The 25368-nt window shown below is 45.9% G+C and overlaps 1 protein-coding gene across 1 annotated transcript in view; it reads right to left on the bottom strand.

The window, feature by feature from the left end:
* The window catches only part of wdfy3 (WD repeat and FYVE domain containing 3), a 224097-nt gene that overhangs the window by 99266 nt on the left and 99463 nt on the right, over window positions 1-25368 (bottom strand). Inside the window, exons 20-27 of the mRNA XM_064936580.1 lie at window positions 19302-19542; window positions 5843-5943; window positions 4547-4765; window positions 3171-3352; window positions 2411-2642; window positions 1693-1850; window positions 1172-1283; window positions 186-376 (exon numbers count right to left, since the gene is read on the bottom strand). Coding sequence (XP_064792652.1) covers window positions 186-376; window positions 1172-1283; window positions 1693-1850; window positions 2411-2642; window positions 3171-3352; window positions 4547-4765; window positions 5843-5943; window positions 19302-19542 — 1436 coding nt within the window. The remainder of the gene's footprint in view (window positions 1-185; window positions 377-1171; window positions 1284-1692; window positions 1851-2410; window positions 2643-3170; window positions 3353-4546; window positions 4766-5842; window positions 5944-19301; window positions 19543-25368) is intronic.

Below are 25368 nucleotides of genomic sequence, written 5' to 3'. Positions count from 1 at the left end.
TGTGACTGTTCAGAAGGTGACGATTCTTCTTCAACAGTATGGCCAACAGGTACAGCAGAGAAACAACAGTTTTTATCTGAGCAACAATGTTCACACAAACATTGTGTGGTGTGTCCACAAATGTATTGCAAATTAAACTTGAGTGTGAACTAGGCCATATTGCATTGTGGGTAGTGTAGTTGTACCTGGTAGCCTTTGATGCGCTCCATCTCCTTGCTGGCCAGCGGGTTGCTCTTGACGACGCACACCATCGCCTTGACGGCCGCGTAGAGACCCTCAACGTCCTGCGCCATGGCAACCAGGCCCAAAATGGCCGCCGCCCCGCCTACGTACTGCAGGTTAGTCGCCACAGGCTTGGGGACGAACGCACGCACACCTGGAAGAGAGTGGAGAAGAGGAGTTAGTCTACAGGTAAGGTGTGTGTGTAGTTGGTGGCCACAATTTGGGGACAAACGCACACCAAGAGTGGGGCAAAAAAGGTATTTTCTATTTATTTATTACAAATAAATTAAAAATGGGGTCTTTTTTACCCATTTCTCTCCCTAATTGCTAGTTTACAACCTTGTCTCATCGCTGCAACTCCTCAATGTTGTCGGGAGAGATGCAGGTCGAGACATACGTGCTCCGAAACATGACCTACCAAGCCACATACTTCTTAAAACACTGCCCGCTTAACCCGGAAGTCAGCTGCACAACGTGTCGGAGGATACACTGTTCAACTGATGACCGAAGTCAGCTTGCATGCGCCCGGCTTGCCACAAGGAGTCGCTAGAGCGTGATGAGCCAAGTAAATGCCCCCTGGCCAACCCTCCCTTAAACCGGACGGCGCTTGTCCAATTGTGGGCTGCCCGATGGGGCTCCTGGTCACGTAGATTGAACTCCAGGATATTGTGCGACCTCAACACTACGATGCAGTGCCTTACACCGCTGAGCCACTCGGGGCAAAAGTCATTTTAAAGGCACAATCTGTTGTTACAAGATTTAATAATTTAATTTTAATTTAATTTTATAAGGCCAATTCAACCCTGAATGATAGTTACATTATCCAGGTATCCTAACCCCTTACCCAGGTATCCTAACCCCTTACCCAGGTATCCTAACCCCTTACCCAGGTATCCTAACCCCTTACCCAGGTATCCTAACCCCTTACCCAGGTATCCTAACCCCTTACCCAGGTATCCAATGACAGCTGCTCCTATGGTGCGTGCTGGACCGTTGAGGTGACCAGCCGCATTGTGGATCAGCTTGACCGGAGTGGCATTCTCATGAGACGACACAGCCAACTGAGGAGAGGGGAGAGAAGGGGGAGAGGGGGAGAGGGGAGGAGGAGAGGGGGAGAGGGGAAGAGGGGAGGAGGAGAGGGGAGAGAAGGGGGGGAGAAGGGGGGAGGAGGGGGAGAGAAGGGGGAGAGGAGGAGAGGGGGAGGAGGAGGAGAGAGGGAGAGGAGGAGAAGGGGGGGAGGAGGGGGAGAGAAGGGGGAGAGAAGGGGGGGAGGAGGGGGAGAGAAGGGGGAGAGGAGAGGAGAGTGTTACAGGTGGGGTGTCCCTTATCCAGGATACCTGGGCCATAGTACATACAGGACCGTAGTACATACAGGACCGTAGTAGGCCTTGCTGTCCAGGTGTGTGTGTGTGTGTGTGTGTGTGTGTGTGTGTGTGTGTGTGTGTGTGTGTGTACGTTAGCGATGCTAACCTGTTTAGCGATGGCTTTGCTGTCCAGCTTGTTGTAGACCTTGCGTATCTTGGCCACGGTGAGGGCAGAGACAGAGAGGGCGTACAGGCTGAAGGATACCTTCTCCTCTGGGACCAGGGCGACTGGACATGAAGGCTCTCCAGTCTTGGAGTCTTTACCTGAAGGGGAGAGAGACACGACAATCCACCGCGGTTCCTCATACAACAACAGACAGTTACTCACAGGGAACGTGAACAGCCTGGAAGCTGTGTAGTTGGCTTACCACTCAATATGTGTGTGTTCTCTCGCTCTCTGTGTGTGTGTGTTCTGTGTGTGTGTTCTCTGTGTGTGTGTGTTCTCTGTGGGTGTGTGTTCTCTGTGGGTGTGTGTTCTCTGTGGGTGTGTGTTCTCTGTGGGTGTGTGTTCTCTGTGGGTGTGTGTTCTGTGTGGGTGTGTGTTCTGTGTGGGTGTGTTCTGTGTGTGTGTGGGTTCTCTGTGTATGTGTGTTCTTTGTGTGTGCTCTCTGTGTGTGCTCTCTTTGTCTCTCTGTGTGTGTGCTCTCTTTGTCTCTCTGTGTGTGTGTGTGTGTTCTCCTCTCTACTCTCGTCCCGTGTGGCTCAGATGGCAGAGCATGACACTTGCAATGTCAGGGCTGTCGGTTTGATTCCCACAGGGGGGGGGGGTGTATGTGAAAATACGTCTCTCTGCTAAAGGACTCATACGTAAACATAAAACATACAGAGCAGGTAGACGGCCTGAAAGCTGCCTGTGTAGTTGGGTCCGAGCTCGTACACCGCCGCGACGCTGGCAGCAGGAAGCCCCTCCTCCAGGAAGTGTGTGGGCCCCAGGCGCCACACCAGATTGGACAGCTGTCTCTGGGCAGGGGGCGTGCCTATGTAGCTGTACACGGTGCTGACCACAGGGGGGTTGGTGCTCCCGGAACCACCAGGAGAACTGTGGATGTAGTGGAGCTGGAGAGGAGAGAGAATCGACTGCTGTGAAAACAGTTTAACGTTTTAGCTAATGACACGCTGTTATTAAACATAAACCATATCTTTACGTACCTTCACACATTTAATATAGGTAGAGTCTTCAAGCCACTCACACACATCTGAGTTCAAATAGGCACACAGTCACACACAGTCACACACACAGTCACACACACACACACACAGTCACACACACACACACACACACACACACACACACACACACACACACACCTGAGTTCAAATAGGCATACAGTCACACACACACACAGTCACACACACACAGTCACACACAGTCACACAGAGAACACACACAGAGAACACACACAGAGAGAACACACACAGAGAGAACACACACACACACAGAGAGAACACACACACACGCACACACACGCACGCACACACACACACACACGCACACACAGACACGCACACACACACACACGCACACACACACACACACGCACACACACGCACGCACACACACGCACGCACACACACAGCCCCTACCTTGGTGGTTTGGAACAGTTGTCCGTCGATGTACAGCGTGGCCATGCTGTTTTTCAACATGCCTTTACTCATGACTAACAGCAGGTGGTGCCACTGACCCTCCACGATCAGCTCTCTGCAGCGGAACCTGGCACAGCAGGGCAGAACCTCGAAGAACGAAGACTCCTCGCTGAAATCATCCACTGTTGGGGGGGGTGAGGGGTGGGGGCATAGTAAATGTTAACATAAATGTTGTAAAAATGTTTTTCATATGGGTTTGAAAACAGGGCTGGGTCTTGAGGATTTTGGGGGCACGCGGCTGACTGGTTGACCACAGTTCTGACTCAAATCTGTAACATGACATACTTGAAAAGACAACATGTCACTAGTCGGCTGGGAAGTTAGTCACAATTTAGTACTTGGGCTAGCTTCATTTCCATCCCTGATGAGAGGAGGGAGAGAGGAGGGGTAGAGTAGAGGGAGAGGAGAGGAAGAGGAGGGAGAGGGGAGGGGTAGAGGAAGGAGAGAGGAAGGAGAGAGGAGGGGTAGAGGAGGGAGAGAGGAAGGAGAGAGGAGGGGTAGAGGAAGGACAGAGGAAGGAGAGAGGAGAGGTAGAGGAAGGAGAGAGGAGGGGTAGAGGAAGGACAGAGGAAGGAGAGAGGAGGGGTAGAGGAGGGAGAGGAGAGGAAGAGGAGGGAGAGGGGAGGGGTAGAGGAAGGAGAGAGGAAGAAGAGAGGAGGGGTAGAGGAAGGACAGAGGAAGGAGAGAGGAGGGGTAGAGGAGGGAGAGAGGAGGGGGAGATGAGGGAGAAGACACTGAAGTCATCTACTGTGGAAGAGGGAAGGATGTTGTTCCAAGGTTCACGTGATAAAACATCAGTGTTTACACAGGGGTTGAGATTGGGTAGCAAGTCATTCACTGTGAAAGGAAAAGACAATGTTGTGTGAACGTTGTAAAAACATTGTGTATTTGTGGTATAAGGGTTGAGTACGTGTGGTAGAGGGAGGACAGTAGCTTGCAGAGTCGAGAGCAGCGCTAGAATGAACCAGTGTGTGTGTGGATGTTTTTTCACTAAATTATTTACAGAGACTGTGTGAATTATGTAGAGATGTTAATCTGGGGAAGGGAGTGATTCCAGTACGAGATTATTCATCAGGTTTACAAACCTCTAAACCAGGAACAATATTTCAGTTTGGGTAAAGGGTGTGAGTCCACGTGCACACCTGTATGTATGAGTGTGTTTTCCTGCGTCCTTGTGTGTGCGTGCATGCGTTTGTACGTGCGTGCGTGCGTGCGTTCGTGCGTGCGTGCGTTTGTGCGTGCGTTTGTGCGTGCGTTGGTGCGTGTGTGCGTTCGTGCGTTTGTGCGTTTGTGTGTGCGTGTGTGTGCGTTCGTACCATAGCTCTGCAGCAGCTCCTCCTTGGTAGACACCGTCAGGGACCGGTCCTTAGCAGACAGAACCACGGCCAGACAGATATAGTGTTGTTCTGAGGATGTGGCCCGTCGGACCACCGTCAGCAGACGGACAGGGTGGGTGTGGGGGGCAGAGCTGAACCTCTCCACACAGAACCACGTAGAGTAGCTTAGACCAGACGGAGGGGGGAACAGGCGCTCTCCTACACGGAGGGAGGGAGAGAGGGAGAGAGCTGGTTAAATTAATGAGCTAATGATAACATGAGGATGAGAATTAATGAGCCTTCATACATGAGGATGAGAGAGACATAGGAGAGGAGAGAGGGAGAGGAAATAGGGAGAGGAGAGAGGCGAGTGGGAGAAGAGAGGTGAGAGAGAGGGGTGAAAGGGAGAAGAAAGAGAGAGGATAGGAGAGAGAGGGGCAAGAGAGAGAGGAGAGAGAGGGGCGAGAGGGAGAGGAGAGAGAGAGGAGAGAGAGGGGCAAGAGGGAGAGGAGAGAGAGGAGAGAGAGGGGCGAGAGGGAGAGGAGAGAGAGAGGAGAAAGAGGGGTGAGAGAGAGGGGCGAGAGGGAGAGGAGAGAGAAGAGAGAGGTAGCTAGCTAGGGGATGTAACCTAGGCTACGTCTTGGTTGTCGTGACACCGACCTGCTAGCTAGAGGATGTAACCTAGGCTACGTTTAGGTTGTAGTGACACCGACCTGCTAGCTAGAGGATGTAACCTAGGCTACGTTTAGGTTGTAGTGATATTGACCTGCTATCTAGAGGATGTAACCTAGGCTATGTTTAGGTTGTAGTGACACCGACCTGCTAGCTAGAGGATGTAACCTAGGCTACGTTTAGGTTGTAGTGATATTGACCTGCTAGCTAGAGGATGCAACCTAGGCTACGTTTAGGTTGTAGTGATATTGACCTGCTAGCTAGAGGTTGCAACCTAGGCTACGTTTAGGTTGTCGTGACACCGACCTGCTAGCTAGAGGACGTAACCTAGGCTACGTCTTGGTTGTCGTGACACCGACCTGCTAGCTAGAGGACGTAACCTAGGCTACGTCTTGGTTGTCGTGACACCGACCTGCTAGCTAGGGGACGTAACCTAGGCTACGTTTAGGTTGTAGTGACACCGACCTGCTAGCTAGGGGATGTAACCTAGGCTACGTCTTGGTTGTCGTGACACCGACCTGCTAGCTAGAGGACGTAACCGAGGCTACGTCTTGGTTGTCGTGACACCGACCTGCTAGCTAGAGGACGTAACCTAGGCTACGTCTTGGTTGTCGTGACACCGACCTGCTCCAATCCCAGAGACCACGGCTCCATCGCTGACTCCTCCTGTGTTGGCATTGTTAGAGGGAGCGTTGTGAGGAGCCAGGCTTGGCTGGAAAAGACACCTAGAGGCAGGAGGAGCATACAGTACATTAAATTACTAAATCTAATATAAACTGATACACAGTACACTGAGGGTAAAAAAACATTAAGAATATTAATTTGCCCTCATAACAGGCCGTCGTTGTAAATAAGAATTTCTTCTGAACTGGCTTGCCTAGTTAAATAAAAGGTTAAATAAAAATAAATAAATCAAAAACAGCCTCAATTGGTCGGGGAAATGGACTCTACAAGGTGTTGAAATCGTTCCACAGGGATCCCGGCCCATGTTGACTTCAATGTTTCCCACAGTTGTGTCCAGTTGACTAAATGTCCTTTGGGTGGTGGACCGTTCTTGATACACACGGGAAATTGCTAAGCGTGAAAAACCCAGCAGCGTTGCAGTTCTTCACACAAACCGGTGCGCCTGGCACCTACTACCACACCCTGTTCAAAGGCACTTAAATCTTTTGTCTTGCCCATTCACCCTCTGAACGGCACACACACACAATCCATGTCTCAATTGCCTCTAGGCTTAAAAAGTCAGTCTTTAACCTGTCTCCTCCCCTTCATCTACACTGATTGATGTGGATTTAACAAGTGACATCAATAAGGGATCATAGCTTTCACCTGGGATTCACCTGGTCAGTGTATGTCACGGAAAGGGCAGCCGTACTTAATGTTTTGTCCACTCAGTGTAATATATATAATCTAGAGGGAGCAATATGAAGGGGCCAGACTGGACAAGAACAGACACCTAGAGATATAATCTAGAGGGAGCAATATGAAGGGGCCAGACTGGACAAGAACAGACACCTAGAGATATAATCTAGAGGGAGCAATATGAAGGGGCCAGACTGGACAAGAACAGACACCTAGAGATATAATCTAGAGGGAGCAATATGAAGGGGCCAGACTGGACAAGAACAGACACCTAGAGATATAATCTAGAGGGAGCAATATGAAGGGGCCAGACTGGACAAGAACAGACACCTAGAGATATAATCTAGAGGGAGCAATATGAAGGGGCCAGACTGGACAAGAACAGACACCTAGAGACATAATCTAGAGGGAGCAATATGAAGGGGCCAGACTGGACAAGAACAGACACCTAGAGACATAATCTAGAGGGAGCAATATGAAGGGGCCAGACTGGACAAGAACAGACACCTAGAGACATAATCTAGAGGGAGCAATATGAAGGGGCCAGACTGGACAAGAACAGACACCTAGAGATATAATCTAGAGGGAGCAATATGAAGGGGCCAGACTGGACAAGAACAGACACCTAGAGATATAATCTAGAGGGAGCAATATGAAGGGGCCAGACTGGACAAGAACAGACACCTAGAGATATAATCTAGAGGGAGCAATATGAAGGGGCCAGACTGGACAAGAACAGACACCTAGAGATATAATCTAGAGGGAGCAATATGAAGGGGCTGTTTTAACGGTCATTATAAGTAGGTATGGAAATTGCAAAAAAGTCACTGTGGGGAAACCACAAAAGTAAAATCCTTAAATTCATCTTTAAAAAAAAAAATAACGTTTTTTTTACACGTCGAAATGAATTCGCCCCCAGTTCCACCCTCGATTTAGTTTGACACTAACTACATCCAACAGGAGTCCAGACCAACAAAAAAAAAAGAGCTGTCATGTCTGCTCAGTGTTTGCTTCACAACTCCTAGCTTTATTACCTCTAGTGGAGACAGAACAAAAAAGAGAATAGACAGAACACTTTTCTTCACAGTAAATCACTGACGTTACAAAGTCAATGACAGGATCTTAGCTTCTAAGAAACATGTGACTAAGTAAGACTCCTAGACCTCGGCTAGTAGTTATTTTCTCTCAACCTGGACATATCAGTAGGCTACTGCAGACCCACAAGCCCCTGCAGACCCACAAGCCCCTGCAGACCCACAAGCCACTGCAGACCCACAAGCCACTGCAGACCCACAAGCCACTGCAGACCCACAAGCCACTGCAGACCCACAAGCCCCTGCAGACCCACAAGCCACTGCAGACCCACAAGCCACTGCAGACCCACAAGCCACTGCAGACCCCTCATGAGTTTAGTTTTTTGCAGCACTCACCCCCGTCCAAGTTGCCCATCCCTGAGTTATCTGTTCTTTCTCTCTCTCAACATGAAAACATTGTTGTTGTCGTCGACACCCTGAATACCCACTTTGGGGATTTATGGTCTACGTTCTGACAAAATCTCGATGAAGAATGAAAGGAACGGTGTGAAATTGTCAAACATTAGCTTAGAACAGCGTTCTGTTCTGACGAAGTAAAAGAGTAAAACTATTAAAGTATTAAAAGAGCAGTAATGGAATTGGAAAACACAAAAAGACCAGGACCTCATCTATAACCGTGGCAGAAGTTATACACAAAAATATTTGCGTTTAAAAAATAAAATTAAAAAAAATTTAAAAAAAACATTTTTTAAAGACAACATACGTACAAAAATGTTGATTTCTAAACCTGCCGTGTTCCCTGTTATAGTCAGACCTGTCCTGAAACTGTGAATGAGCAGAAGAACTGCCCCCCCCCCCCCCATCATTCACCTTTTAAGGTGACAATAACACCTTTGTATACTGTGGAAGTATTGGAATGAGGCAGAAGCAGTTTTCTAAAGGAAATGGCGATGGCGAACGTGACCAAATGTCTTTGGGGGGAGGGGGGGGGTGACGGCAGAATGTTAAACTTTGCAGTGACATTTGCTATAAGTCTATCTGACAGACAGAAAAAAAAATGATTGCAAATTGCTGTAAAAAAAATATTTGTTTGAATTGAATAGGGCCTAATGTTTTGCTTTGACTTTTTCCCTCTCATTTATATGAAGCACTGAAACTTTGTCTGCTGACACACTACAATGTAAAATATCAACTGTCTGTTGAGCACGGAAATGTACAAAAAATATTAGCCTAGGACATAGATGCCTATTTATAATTATTTAAAAAAATGCGAGGATGGGCCTCCCGAGTGGCGCAGTGGTCTAAGGTACTGCATCAGTGATAGCTGTGCCATCAGAGATTCTGGGTTTGAGTCCAGGCTCTGTCGTAGCCGGCCGCGACCGGGAGGCCCATGGGGCGACGCACAATTGGCCCAGCGTTGTCCGGGTTAGGGAGGGTTTGGCTGGTAGAGATATCGTTGTCCCATCGTGCACCAGTGACTCCTGTGGCGGGCCGGGCGCAGTGCATGCGGACCAGGTCGCAAGGTGTACGGTGTTTCCTCCGACACATTGGTGTGGCTGCCTTCCAGGGTTAAGTGGGCATTGTGTCAAGAAGCAGTGCGGCTTGGTTGGGTTGTATTTCGGAGGACGCACGGCTCTCGACCTTCGCCTCTCCCGAGTCTGTACGGGAGTTGCAGCAAAGAGACAAGACTGTAACTACCAATTGGAAACCACGAAATTGTGGAGAAAAAAGGGATTTAAAAAAAACGCAACTACATTGAACAAAAATATTGACGGAGTTACCATTCAGATAAGGATACATTCATTAAGCCCTAATCTATGGATTTGACATCTGTTGGTCATAGACGCAGAGGCGTGGATCAAAAAAACAGTCAGTATCTGGTGTGACCCCCATTTACCTCATGAAAACCAGTCAGTATCTGGTGTGACCCCCATTTACCTCATGAAAACCAGTCAGTATCTGGTGTGACCACCATTTGCCTCATGCAGCACGATATCCTTCAGAGTTGATATTTAATGGCTTTGCGAAGTTGCTCGATATTGGCAGGAACTGAAACTAGCTGTCGTACACGTCGATCCAGAGCATCCCAAACATGCTCATTGGGTGACATGTCTGGTGAGTATGCAGACCACGGAAGAACTGGGGCATTTTCAGCTTCCAGGAATTGTGCACAGATCCTTGCGACATGGGACCGTTCATTATCATGCTGAAACATGAGGTGATGGTGGTGGATGAATGGCACGACAATGGGCCTCAGGATCTCCTCACGGTATCTCTGTGCATTCAAATTTCCATTGATAAAATGCAATTGTGTTCATTGTCCGTAGCTTATACCTGCCCATACCATAACCCCACCATGGGGCACTCTGTTCACACCGTTGACATCATTAAACCGTCTGCCATCTTCCCGGTACAGCTGAAACCGGGATTCATCCGTGAAGAGCACACTTCTGCAGCGTACCAGTGACCATCGAAGGTCAGCATTTGCCCACTGAAGTAGGTTATGACGCCGAACTGCAGTCAGGTCAAGACCCTGGTGAGGACGACGGTCACGCTGATGAGCTTCCCTGAGACGGTTTCTGACAGAAAACCCACCGTTTCATCAGCTGTTTGGGTCTCAGACGATCCAGCCAATAAAGAAGTCGGATGTTGAGTTCCTGGGCTGACGTGGTTACTTCCACGTGGTCTGCGGTTGTGAGGCACGTCGGATGTACTGCCAAATTCTCTAAAGCGACGTTGGAGGCGGCTTATGGTAGACGCACGGTTTCTAAATGAGGCCCCTGGGCCCCTCCCTCCTCTGTGGTTTGCTAATAGCCATCGCTATCCTATCTACAGAAACAACAGTGTCTCTTAAATACACACACTCAAGTTTGTACTCCCTATTTACACACATCGACTGTTCCCGTGTGTGTTGTGACAGACCAGTTAATGATGCCCCAACCATTTAGAACCAACCTACCAGCTGCCCCAGAACTTTCCCTATATGAGCCAGCTGTGTGTGTGTGTGTGTGTGTGTGTTGGGGGATGGGTCCTAATAGGGGCTGGGGTATTAATATTTCATAGTGACAGATGGGGTAGAGGGGACGGGGTGTGTGTGCGGTGTGGATAGTCTCGTGTTGCTTTTGTGTTGAACAAAAGTGGGACATTGCCTGTTTGCTTCCAGAGACAACATGTACTATTCTGACGCAGCTGGGCACAGCGGGATGGAGATGGGGTTGGACTGGATGACTTTAACCATAGAAATAAATAATAACAATAACAATAAGCAACAAACAAAGCACTCTGTCATGTAGGAAGTACAGAGCATTCAGGAAGTACTCAGACCCTTTGGTTCTTCCACATTTTGTTACGTTACAGCCTTATTCTAAAATAGATTTTTTATTTAATTTTTAAAATGTCCACATCAATCTACACATAATACTACATAATGACAAAATGAAAACAGGTAAATTTGTATACATTTTTCCAAATTAATAAAATATTTAAAAACAGAAATACCTTATAAGTATTCAGACCCTTTGCTTTGAGACTCGAAATTCAGCTCAGGTGCATCCTGCTTCTATTGATCAATTTTATTGGAATCCACCTGTGGTAAGTTCAACTGATTGGACATGATTTGAAAAGGAACACACCTGTCTATATAAGGTCCCACAGTTGACAGTGCACGTCAGAGTAAAAACCAAGCCATGACGTCAAAGGAATTGCCCGTATAGCTCAAAGACAGAAATGTGTCGAGGCACAGATCCGGGGAAGAGTAACCAACGGCGCTGACGGAGATGGCAGCTCCGAGAAAACGTTGTAGTATTTTTATTTTTTTTATGTACTATTTCTTACATAATTAGCTCAGGAAATGCTTTGTGTCATTACATACAGCCGGGAAGGACATTTGGATATTAGAGTGGCTGTATCTCACCAGAACTACCAGCATTACGACCAGGAATGCTACTTCCCTGGAGCAGCTCCTGTGTTCACTCTCCCCAGAGCAATTGAACTTATTCCAGAGGCCGACCCAAAACAACAACAGGGGAGGAGAGGCACGAGGCAGCCTGCTGGTTCGACTTAGGAGGCCCGCACAACCCCCCCCCCCGTCCACCGCTTCCGAGTATATTACTCGCTAATGTTCAGCCTTTGGATAACAAAGTTGATGAGCTTAGAGCAAGGATTTCTTTCCAGAGATACATTGGGCCTGTAACATACTTTGTTTCACGGAAACATGGCTCTCTCGGGACACTCTGTCGGAGTCAGTAAAGCCAGCAGGATTCTCAGTACATCACGCAGACAGGAATAAATCTCTCTCTGGGAAGCAGAAGAGCGGGATTTAATGATTAATGACTCTTGGTGTAGTTTTAGGCACATACAGGAACGAGTGATTTTGTTCACCTGACCAAGAATACGTCACAATTAAATGCCGACCATATTATCTCCCAAGAGAATTCTCCTCCGTCACCGTCAAGACCGTTTACATCCCACCTCAAGCTGAAACCTCGCGGCCCTCAAAGAACTTCACTGGACTTGATGCAAACTGTACACCACAAACCACAGTATTTATGTGAGCTGGGGATTTTAACAAAGCAAATCTGAGGCCTGAAATTCTAGCAACATGTTGACTGTCTTACTCGCACTACTAAGACTCTCGGCCATTGCAATTCAAAATTCCGGGATGCTTACAAGGCCCTCCCCCACCCTCCTGTCGGCAAATCTGACCACGGCTTCAGAAACTCAAACAGGAAGAGCCCGTGCTTCGTACTACTCAACGCTGGTCTGACCAATCAGAATACACACTTCAGGATTGTTTTGATCACGTGGACTGGGATATGTTCCATGGTAGCGTGCAAAAATAATCTAGACGCATACGGTGCCTGAGTTCATAAGGAAGTGTACAGGAGATGTAGTACCCACTGTGACTATTAAAGCCGACCCTAACCAGAAACTGTGGATAGACGGTAGCATTCACGCGACTGGCAACATGGCAGAATATAAACGATGTAATTATTCACTCCGCAAGGCAATGAAACAATCAAACAAGCTAAACGTCAGTATAGAGACGAAGTAGAGTCGCAATTCAACGGCTCAGACACGAGACGTGTGTGGCAGGGACTACAGACAATCACGGACTACAAAAGGAAAACCAGCTACGTCACAGAGACCGACGTTTTGCTTCCAGCTAAACACTTCGCACACTTTGTGGATAAACCAGTGCCGCCGACGACGTCCTTCTCCGTGGACGAAAAAAACATTTAAACGTGTTAACAAGGCAGCCGGTCCAGACGGCATCCCGAGCCGCGTCCTCGGAGCAGACCAGTCGGATGGAGTGTTTACGGACATATTCAATCACTCCCTATCCCAGTCTGCTGTCCCCACATGCTTCAAGATGAGCACCATTGTTCCTGTACCCAAGAAGGCAAATATAACTGAACTAAATGACCAGCACTCACTTCTATCATCATGAAGTTCTTTGAGAGACTAGTCAAGGATCATATCACCTCCACCTTACCTGACAACCCTAGACCAACTTCAATTTCCTTACCGCTCCAATAGGTCCACACGGGGGCCCCTCAGGGATGTGTGCTCAGCCTCTTCCTGTACTCCCTGTTCATCCACGACTGTGTGGCCATGCACGCCTCCAACTCAATCATCAAGTTTGCAGATGACACAAAAGTAGTAGGCTTGATTACCAATGACGATGAGGGAGTTATTTTCCACCATAATTTGCAAATAAATTCATAAAAAATCCTACAATGTGATTTTCTGGGAAAAAAAATCTCATTTTGTCTGTCATAGTTGAAGTGCACCTATGATGAAAATTACAGGGCCTCTCATCTTTTTAAGTGGGAGAACTTGCACAATTGGTGGCTGACTAAATACTTTTTTGCCCCACTCTATATCAATGATGTTGCTCTTGCTGCTGGTGAATCTCTAATCCACCTCTACGCAGACAACACCATTCTGTATACTTCTGGCACTTAATTGGACACTGTGTTAACTAACCTCCAAAAGCGCTTCAATGCCATACAACACTCCTTCCGTGGCCTCCAACTGCTTTTAAATGTTAGTAAAACTAAATGCACGCTCTTCAACCGATTGTTGCCAGCACTCACCCGCCCGACTAGCATCACTACTCTGGACGGTTCTGACTTAGAATATGTGGACAACTACAAATACCTAGGTGTCTGGCTAGACTGTAAACTCTCCTTCCAGACTCAAATTAAACATTTCTAGTCCAAAATGTAATCTAGAATCGGCTTCCTATTTCGCAACAAGGCCTCCTTCACTCATGCTGCCAAACATACCCTCGTAAAAACGGACTATCCTACCGATCCTTGACTTCGGCGATGTCATTTACAACATAGCCTACAACACTCTACTCAGCAAATTGGATGCAGTCTATCACAGTGCCATCCTTTTTGTCACCAAAGCCCCATATACTACCCACCACTGCGACCTGTATGCTCTCCTTGGCTGGTCCTCGCTACATATTCGTTGCCAAACCCACTGGCTCCAGGTTATCGATAAGTCTTTGCTAGGTAAAACCCCACCTTATCTCAGCTCACTGGTCACCATAACAGCACCCACCTGTAGTACGCGCTCCAGCAGGTATATTTCACTGGTCACCACCAAAGCCAATTCCTCCTTCGGCCGACCTCATCCCCATATTGTTATTTATCTTCTTCTTGCTCATTTGCACCCCAGTATCTTTACTTGCTCATCATCTTCTGCACATCTATCACTCCAGTGTTAATGCTAAATTGTAATTATTTCGTCTCTATGACTTATTTATTGCCTTACCTCCCTAATCTTCTACATTTGCACACTGTACATATATTTTTCTATTGTCTTACTGATTCTACGTTTGTCCATGTGTAACTCTGTGTTGTTGTTTGTGTTGCACTGCTTTGCTTTATCTTGGCCAGGTCGCAGTTGAAAATGAGAACTGTTCTCAACTTGCCTACCTAGTTAAATTAAGGTGAAATAAAATATTTAAATAATGTTGCTCGTCCACATATATAGTCTTAAATCATTCCTACTTAAATTTGTGTGAATTGAGTATATGTTGCATAATTTGTTAGATATTACTACACTGTCGGGAACTAGAAGCACAAGCATTTCGCTATACCCGCCATAACATCTGATAGTCACGTGAAAAATGTGATTTTAACAGTTCTGCAGCATTGAAGGTCCCCATGAACAAACGGGCCACTATCATTCTTAAATGGAAGAAGTTTGGAATCACCAAGAGCTGGCCAAACTGAGCAATCGGGGGGGGGGGGGGCCTTGACCAAGAATCTGATGGTCACTCTGAATGAGCTCCAGGGTTCCTTTGTCGAGTTGTCCTTCTGGAAGGTGATCCTTCCAGGACGACAACCATCTCTGCAGCAGTCCACCAATCAGGTCTTTATGGCAGTGTGGCCAGAGGGAAGCCACTCCTCAGTAAAAGGCACGTGACAGCCCACTGTCATTTGTCTCCCTGAAATAACATTGGAGGCGGCTTATGGTAGATTCTCTGGCAACAGCTCTGGTGGAAATTCCTGCACTCAGCATGCCAACTGCACGCTCCCTCAAAACATCTGTCGCATTGTTTTGTGTGACAAATTTTAAAAAACACATTTGTACATGGTAAAACTCGACAGTCAAAAAAACATATCATAAGGAATAAGCTTTTGAAGTGTCTGTCCTATATCTGAGATATAAGAATACTGGTTCACCCCCTATGCACTTTTTACAGCCCGGTATTGGGTTACACAACATGACCAAAAGTATGTGGACACCTACTTGTCGAACATCTCATTCCAAAATCACGGGCATTAATATGGAGTTGGTCCCCCTTTTGCTGCCACAGCAGCCTCCACTCTTCTGGGAAGACTTTCCACTAGATGTTGGAACATTGCTGCTATAACAGCCTCCACTCTTCTGGGAAGGCTTTCCACTAGATGTTGGAACATTGCTGCTATAACAGCCTCCACTCTTCTGGGAAGGCTTTCCACTAGATGTTGGAACATTGCTGCTATAACAGCCTCCACTCTTCTGGGAAGGCTTTCCACTAGATGTTGGAACATTGCTGCTATAACAGCCTCCACTCTTCTGGGAAGGCTTTCCACTAGATGTTGGAACATTGCTGACATAACTGCCTCCACTCTTCTGGGAAGGCTTTCCACTAGATGTTGGAACATTGCTGCTATAACAGCCTCCACTTTTCTGGGAAGGCTTTCCACTAGATGTTGAAACATTGCTGCAGGGACTTGCTTCCATTCAGCCACAAGATTAGTTGGTTTGGGCACTGATGTTGGGCGGTTAGATCTGGCTCGCAGTCGGCGATCCAATTCATCCCAAAGGTGTTCGATGGGGTTGAGGTCAGGGCTCTGTGCAGACCAATCAACTATTTCCACACCAATCTCAACAAACAATTTCTGCATGGACCTCGCTTTGAGCACAGGGGCATTGTCATGCTGAAACAGGACAGGTGCTTCCCCAAACTGTTGCCACAAAGTTGGAAGCACAGAATCATCTAGAATGTCATTGAATGCTGTCGCTTTAAGATTTCCCTTCACTGGAACTAAGGGTCCTAGCCAAAACCATGAAAAACATCTCCATGCCATTATTCATCCTCCACCAAACTTTACAGTTGGCGCTATGCATTTGGGGCAGGTAGCGTTCTCCGGGCATCCTCCAAACCCAGATTCGTCCATCGGACTGCCAGATGGTGAAGCGTGATTCATCACTCCAGAGAACGCATTTCCACTGCTCCAGAGACCAATGTCTGAGAGCCTTTACACCACATCAGCCAAATCATTGCGCATGGTGATCTTAGGCTTGTGTGCGGCTGCTCCGGCCATGGAAACCCATTTTAAGAAGCTCCCGACGAACAGTTCTTGTGCTGACATTACTTCCAGAGGCAGTTAGGAACTCCGTAGTGAGTGTTGCAACCCGAGGACAGACCATTTTTATGCTCTTCAGCAGTGGTCCTGTTCCGTGAGTTTGTGTGGCCTACCACTTTGCGGCTGAGCCGTTGTTGCTCCGAGACGTTTCCACTTCACGATAACAACACTTACAGTTGACCGGGGGTCAGCTCAAGAAGGCCAGACATTTGACGAACTGACTTGTTGGAAAGTTGGCATCCTGTGACGATGTCACTTTCTTCAGTACGGGCCATTCTACTGCCAATGTTTGTCTATGGAGATTGCATGGTGGTGTGCTCGATTTTATACACCTGTCAGCAACGGATGTGGCTGAAATAGCCAAATAGCCAGTCAGTTTTGTGAGAATACATTTTTTTCTTCGAAATGAGGATTGTCCCCAACAGAGACCTTGGTCCTTTCTGCTATCAGCCCATATAAATGCAGTGAATAACAGATTCACTGCATGGAACAACAGATCATTATAGATGCAGCGACTGCTGTGAACGTCGTAGAGCCCCCGGACATTGTCGTGTTGTGTGAGAGTCTCATCTTTATCATTCTGCCCTACACCCAAACAAGGGCACTGCGTCCATCCACCTCTGGCCTGCTCGCCTCCCTACCACTGAGGAAGTACAGTTCCCGCTCAGCCCAGTCAAAACTGTTCGCTGCTCTGGCCCCCCAATGGTGGAACAAACTCCCTCACGACGCCAGGACAGCGGAGTCAATCACCACCTTCCGGAGACACCTAAAACCCCACCTCTTTAAGGAATACCTAGGATAGGATAAAGTAATCCTTCTCACCCCCCCCCTTAAATGATTTAGATGCACTATTGTAAAGTGGCTGTTCCACTGGATGTCATAAGGTGAACTCACCAATTTGTAAGTCGCTCTGGATAAGAGCGTCTGCCAAATGACTTAAATGTAATGTAAATGTTGTAGCTCAAAAGGTTTCTTGGTTTTTAGAGAGACTATTGAGTGACCGTTTCCTCGTCCAGATCCTCTCGTGTAGAAAAAGACAGCTTTCACAAGCCCAATGTCACGGAATAGACGCCAACTTCATATCGGCGGAAAGAAGGGATTGAGCTGCATCCAGCTATTCTATATTCAAAATGACATCACCGTGTGGCAGTAACCGTTAAGAGTCAATATATCCAGGATTACTAGAACGGGTAACAGAGAGAACCCATGTGTTTTATACTTTTCCATTACAATGACCCCCCCCCCCCTCTGATTTCTCCCTCCACTGGTGTGTGTGTGTGTGTGTGTGTGTGTGTGTGTGTGTGTGTGTGTGTGTGTGTGTGTGTGTGTGTGTGTGTACGCATGTCAGAAAGGAGAGGGAGAATAACCTCCCTGCTGTGACAGGGACAGGTGTTTTTTATTTTTATTTTATTTCACCTTTATTTAACCAGGTAGGCTAGTTGAGAACACCTTTATTTAACCAGGTAGGCTAGTTGAGAACACCTTTATTTAACCAGGTAGGCTAGTTGAGAACACCTTTATTTAACCAGGTAGGCTAGTTGAGAACAAGTTCTCATTTACAACTGCGACCTGGCCAAGATAAAGCATAGCAGTGTGAACAGACAACACAGAGTTACACATGGAGTAAACAATTAACAAGTCAATAACACAGTAGAAAAAAAAGGGGAGTCTATATACAATGTGTGCAAAAGGCATGAGGAGGTAGGTGAATAATTACAATATTGCAGATTAACACTGGAGTGATAAATGATCAGATGATCATGTACAGGTAGAGATATTGGTGTGCAAAAGAGCAGAAAAGTAAATAAATAAAAACTGTGGGGTTGAGGTAGGTGAAAATGGGTGCGCTATTTACCAATAGATTATGTACAGCTGCAGCGATCGGTTAGCTGCTCAGATAGCTGATGTTTGAAGTTGGTGAGGGAGATAAAGGTAACCTCCCTGCTGGGACAGACAGGTGTTCCTGACCTCAATAACCTCCCTGCTGTGACAGAGACAGGTGTTCCTGACCTCAATAACCTCCCTGCTGTGACAGAGACAGGTGTTCCTGACCTCAATAACCTCCCTGCTGGGACAGAGACAGGTGTTCCTCACCTCAATAACCTCCCTGCTGGGACAGAGACAGGTGTTCCTGACCTCAATAACCTCCCTGCTGTGACAGAGACAGGTGTTCCTGACCTCAATAACCTCCCTGCTGTGACAGAGACAGGTGTTCCTGACCTCAATAACCTCCCTGCTGTGACAGACAGGTGTTCCTGACCTCAATAACCTCCCTGCTGTGACAGAGACAGGTGTTCCCGACAGAAATAATATACAATAAAAAAAAATGTAATAACGACAAGGAAAACTGAAGGTAACAAAACAAGCACGATGAAATCTGTCTGGTGGAACCAACAGAACCAAAGGAATAACCCCAAAAGTGCAAGTGACGACAGCAAGGGGTCGCAATATTCTAACAACTTTCGCAAAATTCCCAGGTTTGAAATCTCAGTTGGAGGATTCAGAGAATCAGAAGGAAATAACACAGGGAGGGATTTCTGGAAATCTCAGGGAATTTTAGGAACATTTTGACAACAGCGAATAAAATAAATGTGTGTATACCCAAAAGCCCTGTGTGTGTGTGTGTGTGTCTGTGTGTGTGTGTCTGTGTGTGTGTGTGTGTGTCTGTGTGTGTGTGTCTGTGTGTGTGTGTGTGTGTGTGTGTCTGTGTGTGTGTGTGTGTGTGTGTGTGTCTGTGTGTGTGTGTGTGTGTGTCTGTGTGTGTGTGTGTGTCTGTGTGTGTGTGTGTGTGTGTGTGTGTGTGTGTCTTCTCACCCAAAGCCCTCCAGCGAGGTGTCAAACTCCACGAAGGCTGGAGTGACGGCCGAGCCGTGAAGGCGGATGTCGTGGGGCGTTGTCATGGAGACCAGGCACTTGACCCGTGTGAGCGGCACGGTGCTCCCCTCGGCCGAGCGCACCAGGCTACGGCTGATCCGGTACTGACTGTTGTCTTCACCGGCCGCTGGGAACACGGTGTCGGGACCAAAACAGCCTTCCATCGATATAGTCATAGAGTCTGTGGGACACGAGATGAAATGTTAGAACACACCTCATCTGCTACAGGGAAGCATTGAAACAGGGCCTAGGAGTAGAGGAAGGAGGTACTGTTAGACTATTGAAACAGGGCCTAGGAGTAGAGGAAGGAGGTACTATTAGACTATTGAAACAGAGTCAGAGGAAGGAGGTACTATTAGACTATTGAAACAGAGTCAGAGGAAGGAGGTACTGTTAGACTATTGAAACAAGACCTAGGAGTAGAGGAAGGAGGTACTATTAGACTATTGAAACAGAGTCAGAGGAAGGAGGTACTATTAGACTATTGAAACAGAGTCAGAGGAAGGAGGTACTGTTAGACTATTGAAACAGAGTCTGAGTAGAGGAAGGAGGTACTATTAGACTATTGAAACAGGGCCTGAGTAGAGGAAGGAGGTACTATTAGACTATTGAAACAGGGCCTAGGAGTAGAGGAAGGAGGTACTGTTAGACTATTGAAACAGGGCCTGGGAGTAGAGGAAGGAGGTACTATTAGACTATTGAAACAGAGTCAGAGGAAGGAGGTACTGTTAGACTATTGAAACAGGGCCTGGGAGTAGAGGAAGGAGGTACTGTTAGACTATTGAAACAGGGCCTAGGAGTAGAGGAAGGAGGTACTGTTAGACTATTGAAACAGGGCCTAGGAGTAGAGGAAGGAGGTACTATTAGACTATTGAAACAGAGTCAGAGCAGAGGAAGGAGGTACTGTTAGACTATTGAAACAGGGCCTGAGAGTAGAGGAAGGAGGTACTATTAGACTATTGAAACAGAGTCAGAGCAGAGGAAGGAGGTACTGTTAGACTATTGAAACAGGGCCTAGGAGTAGAGGAAGGAGGTACTGTTAGACTATTGAAACAGGGCTTAGGAGTAGAGGAAGGAGGTACTATTAGACTATTGAAACAGGGCCTAGGAGTAGAGGAAGGATGTACTGTTAGACTATTGAAACAGGGCCTAGGAGTAGAGGAAGGAGGTACTATTAGACTATTGAAACAGGGCCTGAGAGTAGAGGAAGGATGTACTGTTAGACTATTGAAACAGGGCCTGAGAGTAGAGGAAGGAGGTACTATTAGACTATTGAAACAGAGTCAGAGCAGAGGAAGGAGGTACTGTTAGACTATTGAAACAGGGCCTGAGAGTAGAGGAAGGAGGTACTATTAGACTATTGAAACAGAGTCAGAGCAGAGGAAGGAGGTACTGTTAGACTATTGAAACAGGGCCTGAGAGTAGAGGAAGGCGGTACTATTAGACTATTGAAACAGGGCCTGGGAGTAGAGGAAGTAGGTACTATTAGACTATTGAAACAGGGCCTAGGAGTAGAGGAAGGATGTACTGTTAGACTATTGAAACAGGGCCTAGGAGTAGAGGAAGGAGGTACTATTAGACTATTGAAACAGGGCCTGAGAGTAGAGGAAGGATGTACTGTTAGACTATTGAAACAGGGCCTAGGAGTAGAGGAAGGAGGTACTGTTAGACTATTGAAACAGGACCTAGGAGTAGAGGAAGGAGGTACTATTAGACTATTGAAACAGGGCCTGAGAGTAGAGGAAGGATGTACTGTTAGACTATTGAAACAGGGCCTGGGAGTAGAGGAAGGAGGTACTGTTAGACTATTGAAACAGGGCCTGGGAGTAGAGGAAGGAGGTACTATTAGACTATTGAAACAGGGCCTGGGAGTAGAGGAAGGAGGTACTATTAGACTATTGAAACAGGGCCTAGGAGTAGAGGAAGGATGTACTGTTAGACTATTGAAACAGGGCCTAGGAGTAGAGGAAGGATGTACTGTTAGACTATTGAAACAGGGCCTGAGAGTAGAGGAAGAATGTCATGTTTAGCTATTGAGAGAGAATGAGGTCATTTTCATTTGGATAATATCCCATTACAGTGAGGGAAGGACAATTTAGAGATTGTTGTTACAGCTAAATAACCCTTCCCACATTGCAAACATTCCCTTACTAAATAGACAACATTAATCAAACACGATCATTAGCCTGACAAACTGAGGCTTTCCCGTTATACTTTGACAAGACTGGCGGTTTACATGAAATTACCCAGAGGCTGTAAATTGAGCCTAATTGGGACTATCTTGGGAAGATAGTCAAGACATTAACTTTTACGGAAGGTAGTGCTGAGCGATTAATGCTTTTTTGAGGTAATTTCTGTTAGGTTATTAAAAAAAAAATGTTTTTCCCGAATTGTGGTTTTGTTCATTTTTGTTGTTGCATTAAATGCATTATGAAATAATTACGTTATAATGATTATAGAGCTTTTTAATGGAAATTCCAAAGACCAAAAAATAGTGAACATTCAATTGCCAAAACATTGAAAATGTTCCATTGTCTCTGTCAGGTCCACATTCGGTAGACATCAGTAGAGAAATAGGAAATTACAATGAAATAATATTTCAGTTGTGTCTATTACTTAGTTTTAATGTCATGACTTTATTCATGTTCATTCCTCAAAGTCATCATCTCTGCTCAGGCAGTATCAGCCAGCCATCTAGGTTATCTCTGTGCTCTCCTTAAAGTCATCATCTCTGCTCAGGCAGTATCAGCCAGCCATCTAGGTTATCTCTGTGCTCTCCTTAAAGTCATCATCTCTGCTCAGGCAGTATCAGCCAGATCATCTAGGTTATCTCTGTGCTCTCCTTAAAGTCATCATCTCTGCTCAGGCAGTATCAGCCAGATCATCTAGGTTATCTCTGTGCTCTCCTTAAAGTCATCATCTCTGCTCAGGCAGTATCAGCCAGCCAGATCATCTAGGTTATCTCTGTGCTCTCCTTAAAGTCATCATCTCTGCTCAGGCAGTATCAGCCAGCCATCTAGGTTATCTCTGTGCTCAACCTTAAAGTCATCATCTCTGTTCGAGCAGTATCTCTAAAACGGCGCCTTGGGCTATAAATAAATAAATGGAATTCAAGTAATTGAGCTGACGTCAGTCAATTAGTTGTTTAATAACAGAAAGATCCAAATTAAATTGAAGTTTTAATCACTCAGCACTGACGGACAAATTGACCTCAGGTAATTATCTGAAGGTGATTAGTCAAGGTCTAGGAAGCAGCCCACAGAACGTCGTCGGTTTAGGTTGCAGCGACATTTCAATAACGTTACAATAAGCTCCTTCTGGTGTGCAATCGTGAAGGATTACCGTCTCCAGAACGTCATTTCCACTGGCAATTAAAGCGAGAGAAAGAGAGGAAGCTCATCTTCTGGCGAAAACCCCTCAATCTATTCTCCACTACAGTAACTGACTGGATACAACCGAATGGATCAACGAGCAGCAGGAGGATATAAAAGGAAAAATAATTTGCTGGGAGTAATTTGTTGGCCTTTTCAAACTGCACGTCTTTCCTCCTGTCCATCTCACCCTGCAGAAAAACTTTCTGGTAACACTTTCTAATGACGCACGCAGACATAATTCCTTACGCTGCATCTATAAAGCCTTACGCTGCATCTATAAAGCCTTACGCTGCATCTATAAAGCCTTACGCTGCATCTATAATGCCTTACGCTGCATCTATAATGTCTTACGCTGCATCTATAATGCCTTACGCTGCATCTATAATGCCTTACGCTGCATCTATAATGCCTTACGCTGCATCTATAATGCCTTACGCTGCATCTATAATGCCTTACGCTGCATCTATAAAGCCTTACGCTGCATCTATAAAGCCTTACGCTGCATCTATAATGTCTTACGCTGCATCTATAATGCCTTACGCTGCATCTATAATGTCTTACGCTGCATCTATAATGATCTGTTGTTCCATGCAGTGAATCTGTTATTCACTGCATTTATATGGGCTGATAGCAGTAAGGCCAAATAATAACTTTCCTCATATACTATTTCTACATTGTAGAATTATATATATATATTCTACAATGTAAAAATCAAATATATATATATATATATATATATATATATATATTTGATTTTATTTATTTATTTAATCTTTATTTAACTAGCCACGTCAGTTAAGAACAAATTCATATTTACAATGACGGCCTATTTACAAATGATTGACACCCTCGATAAAGATGAGCATTTAATGACTATAAAATGAATAAAAAATAATATTATTTTAATCTAATTCTGCCAGGAGGCTGAAACTTGACCATAAGTGGATCTTAACAATATATGACGGCCGACCTCGGCCAAAGCCGGACGACTCTGGGCCGCCCTATGGGATTCCCAATCACGGCCGGCTGTGATGCAGCCTGGATTCGAACCAGGGTATGTGTAGTGACACCTCTAGCACCGAGATGCAGTGCATTAGACCGCTGCGCTACTTGGGAGCCCAATATTAGTGATGAAATCAAAACTATAATATAACACATATGGAATCATGTAGTAACCAAAAAAGTGTTTAACAAATCAAAATATATTTTATATTTGAGATTCTTCAAAGTAGCCACCCTTTGCCTTAACGACAGCTTTGCACACTCTTGGCATTCTCTCAACCAGCTTCATGGGGTAGTCACATGGAATGCATTTCAATTAATAGGTGTGACCTGTTAAAAGTAAAAAATGCATTGGGGGGGGAGGAGTACAGAAGATAGCCCTATTTGGTAAAAGACCAAGTCTATATTATGGCAAGAACAGCTCAAATAAGCAAAGAGAAATGACAGTCCATCATTACTTTTAAGACATGAAGGTCAGTCAATCCGGAAAATGTTCATGAACTTTGAAAGTTTCTTCAAGTGCAGTCTCGAAAACCATCAAGCGCTATGATGAAACTGGCACTCATGAGGACCGCCACAGGAGAGGAAGACCCAGAGTTACCTCTGCTGCAGAGGATAAGTTCATTAGAGTTAACTGCACAAATTGCAGCTCGAATAAATGCTTCACAAAGTTCAAGAAACAGACACATCTCAACATCAACTGTTAAGAGACTGCATGAATCAGGCCTTTATGGTCAAATTGATGTAAAGAAATCACTACTAAAGGACACCAATAAGAAGAAGAGACTTGCTTGGGCCAAGAAACACACGCAATGAACATTAGATTAGGTGAACGGGTTATCTCCGCATGTGTGGTTCTCACTGTGAAGCATGGAGGAGGTGGTGTGATGGTGACACGGTCTGTGATTTATTTAGAATTCAAGGGACACTTAACCACCATGGCTACCACAGCATTCTGCAGCGATAAGCCATCCCATCTGGTTTGTGCTTAGTGGGACTATCATTTGTTTTTCAACAGGACAATGACCCAACACACCTCCAGGCTGTTTAAGGGCTATTTGACCAAGAAGGAGAACGATGGAGTGCTGCATCAGATGACCTGGTCTCCACAATCACCTGACTTCAACCCAATTGAAATGGTTTGGGATGAGTTTAACCACAGAGTGAAGGAAAAGCAGCAAACAAGTGCTCAGCATATGTGGGAACGCCTTCAAGACTGTTGGAAAAGCTGGTTGAGGTGAAGCTGGTTGAGAGAATGCCAAGAGTGTGCAAAGCTGTCATCAAGGCAAACAGTGGGTACTTGAAGAAACTAAAATATATTTTGATTTGTTTTAACACTTTTTTGGTTACTACATGATTCCATATGCGTCATTTCATAGTTTTGATGTCTTCACTGTTATTGTCAATGTAGAAAATAGTAAAAAATTAAGAAAAACTCGAATGAGTAGCTGTGTCCAAACTTTTGACTGGTAGTGTGTGTGTGTGTGTGTGTGTGTGTGTGTGTGTGTGTGTGTGTGTGTGTGTGTGTGTGTGTGTGTGTGTGTGTGTGTGTGTGTGTGTATATATATATATATATACACATATACACACACACAATGCATATATATACACACATATACATATATACACAC

This window comes from Oncorhynchus masou, chromosome 25 (genome assembly GCF_036934945.1).
Source record: "Oncorhynchus masou masou isolate Uvic2021 chromosome 25, UVic_Omas_1.1, whole genome shotgun sequence".
NCBI classification, from domain to species: Eukaryota; Metazoa; Chordata; class Actinopteri; order Salmoniformes; family Salmonidae; genus Oncorhynchus; species Oncorhynchus masou.
Note: the sequence above shows the minus strand (reverse complement) of the source record. Positions and strands in the feature narration are given on the sequence as shown.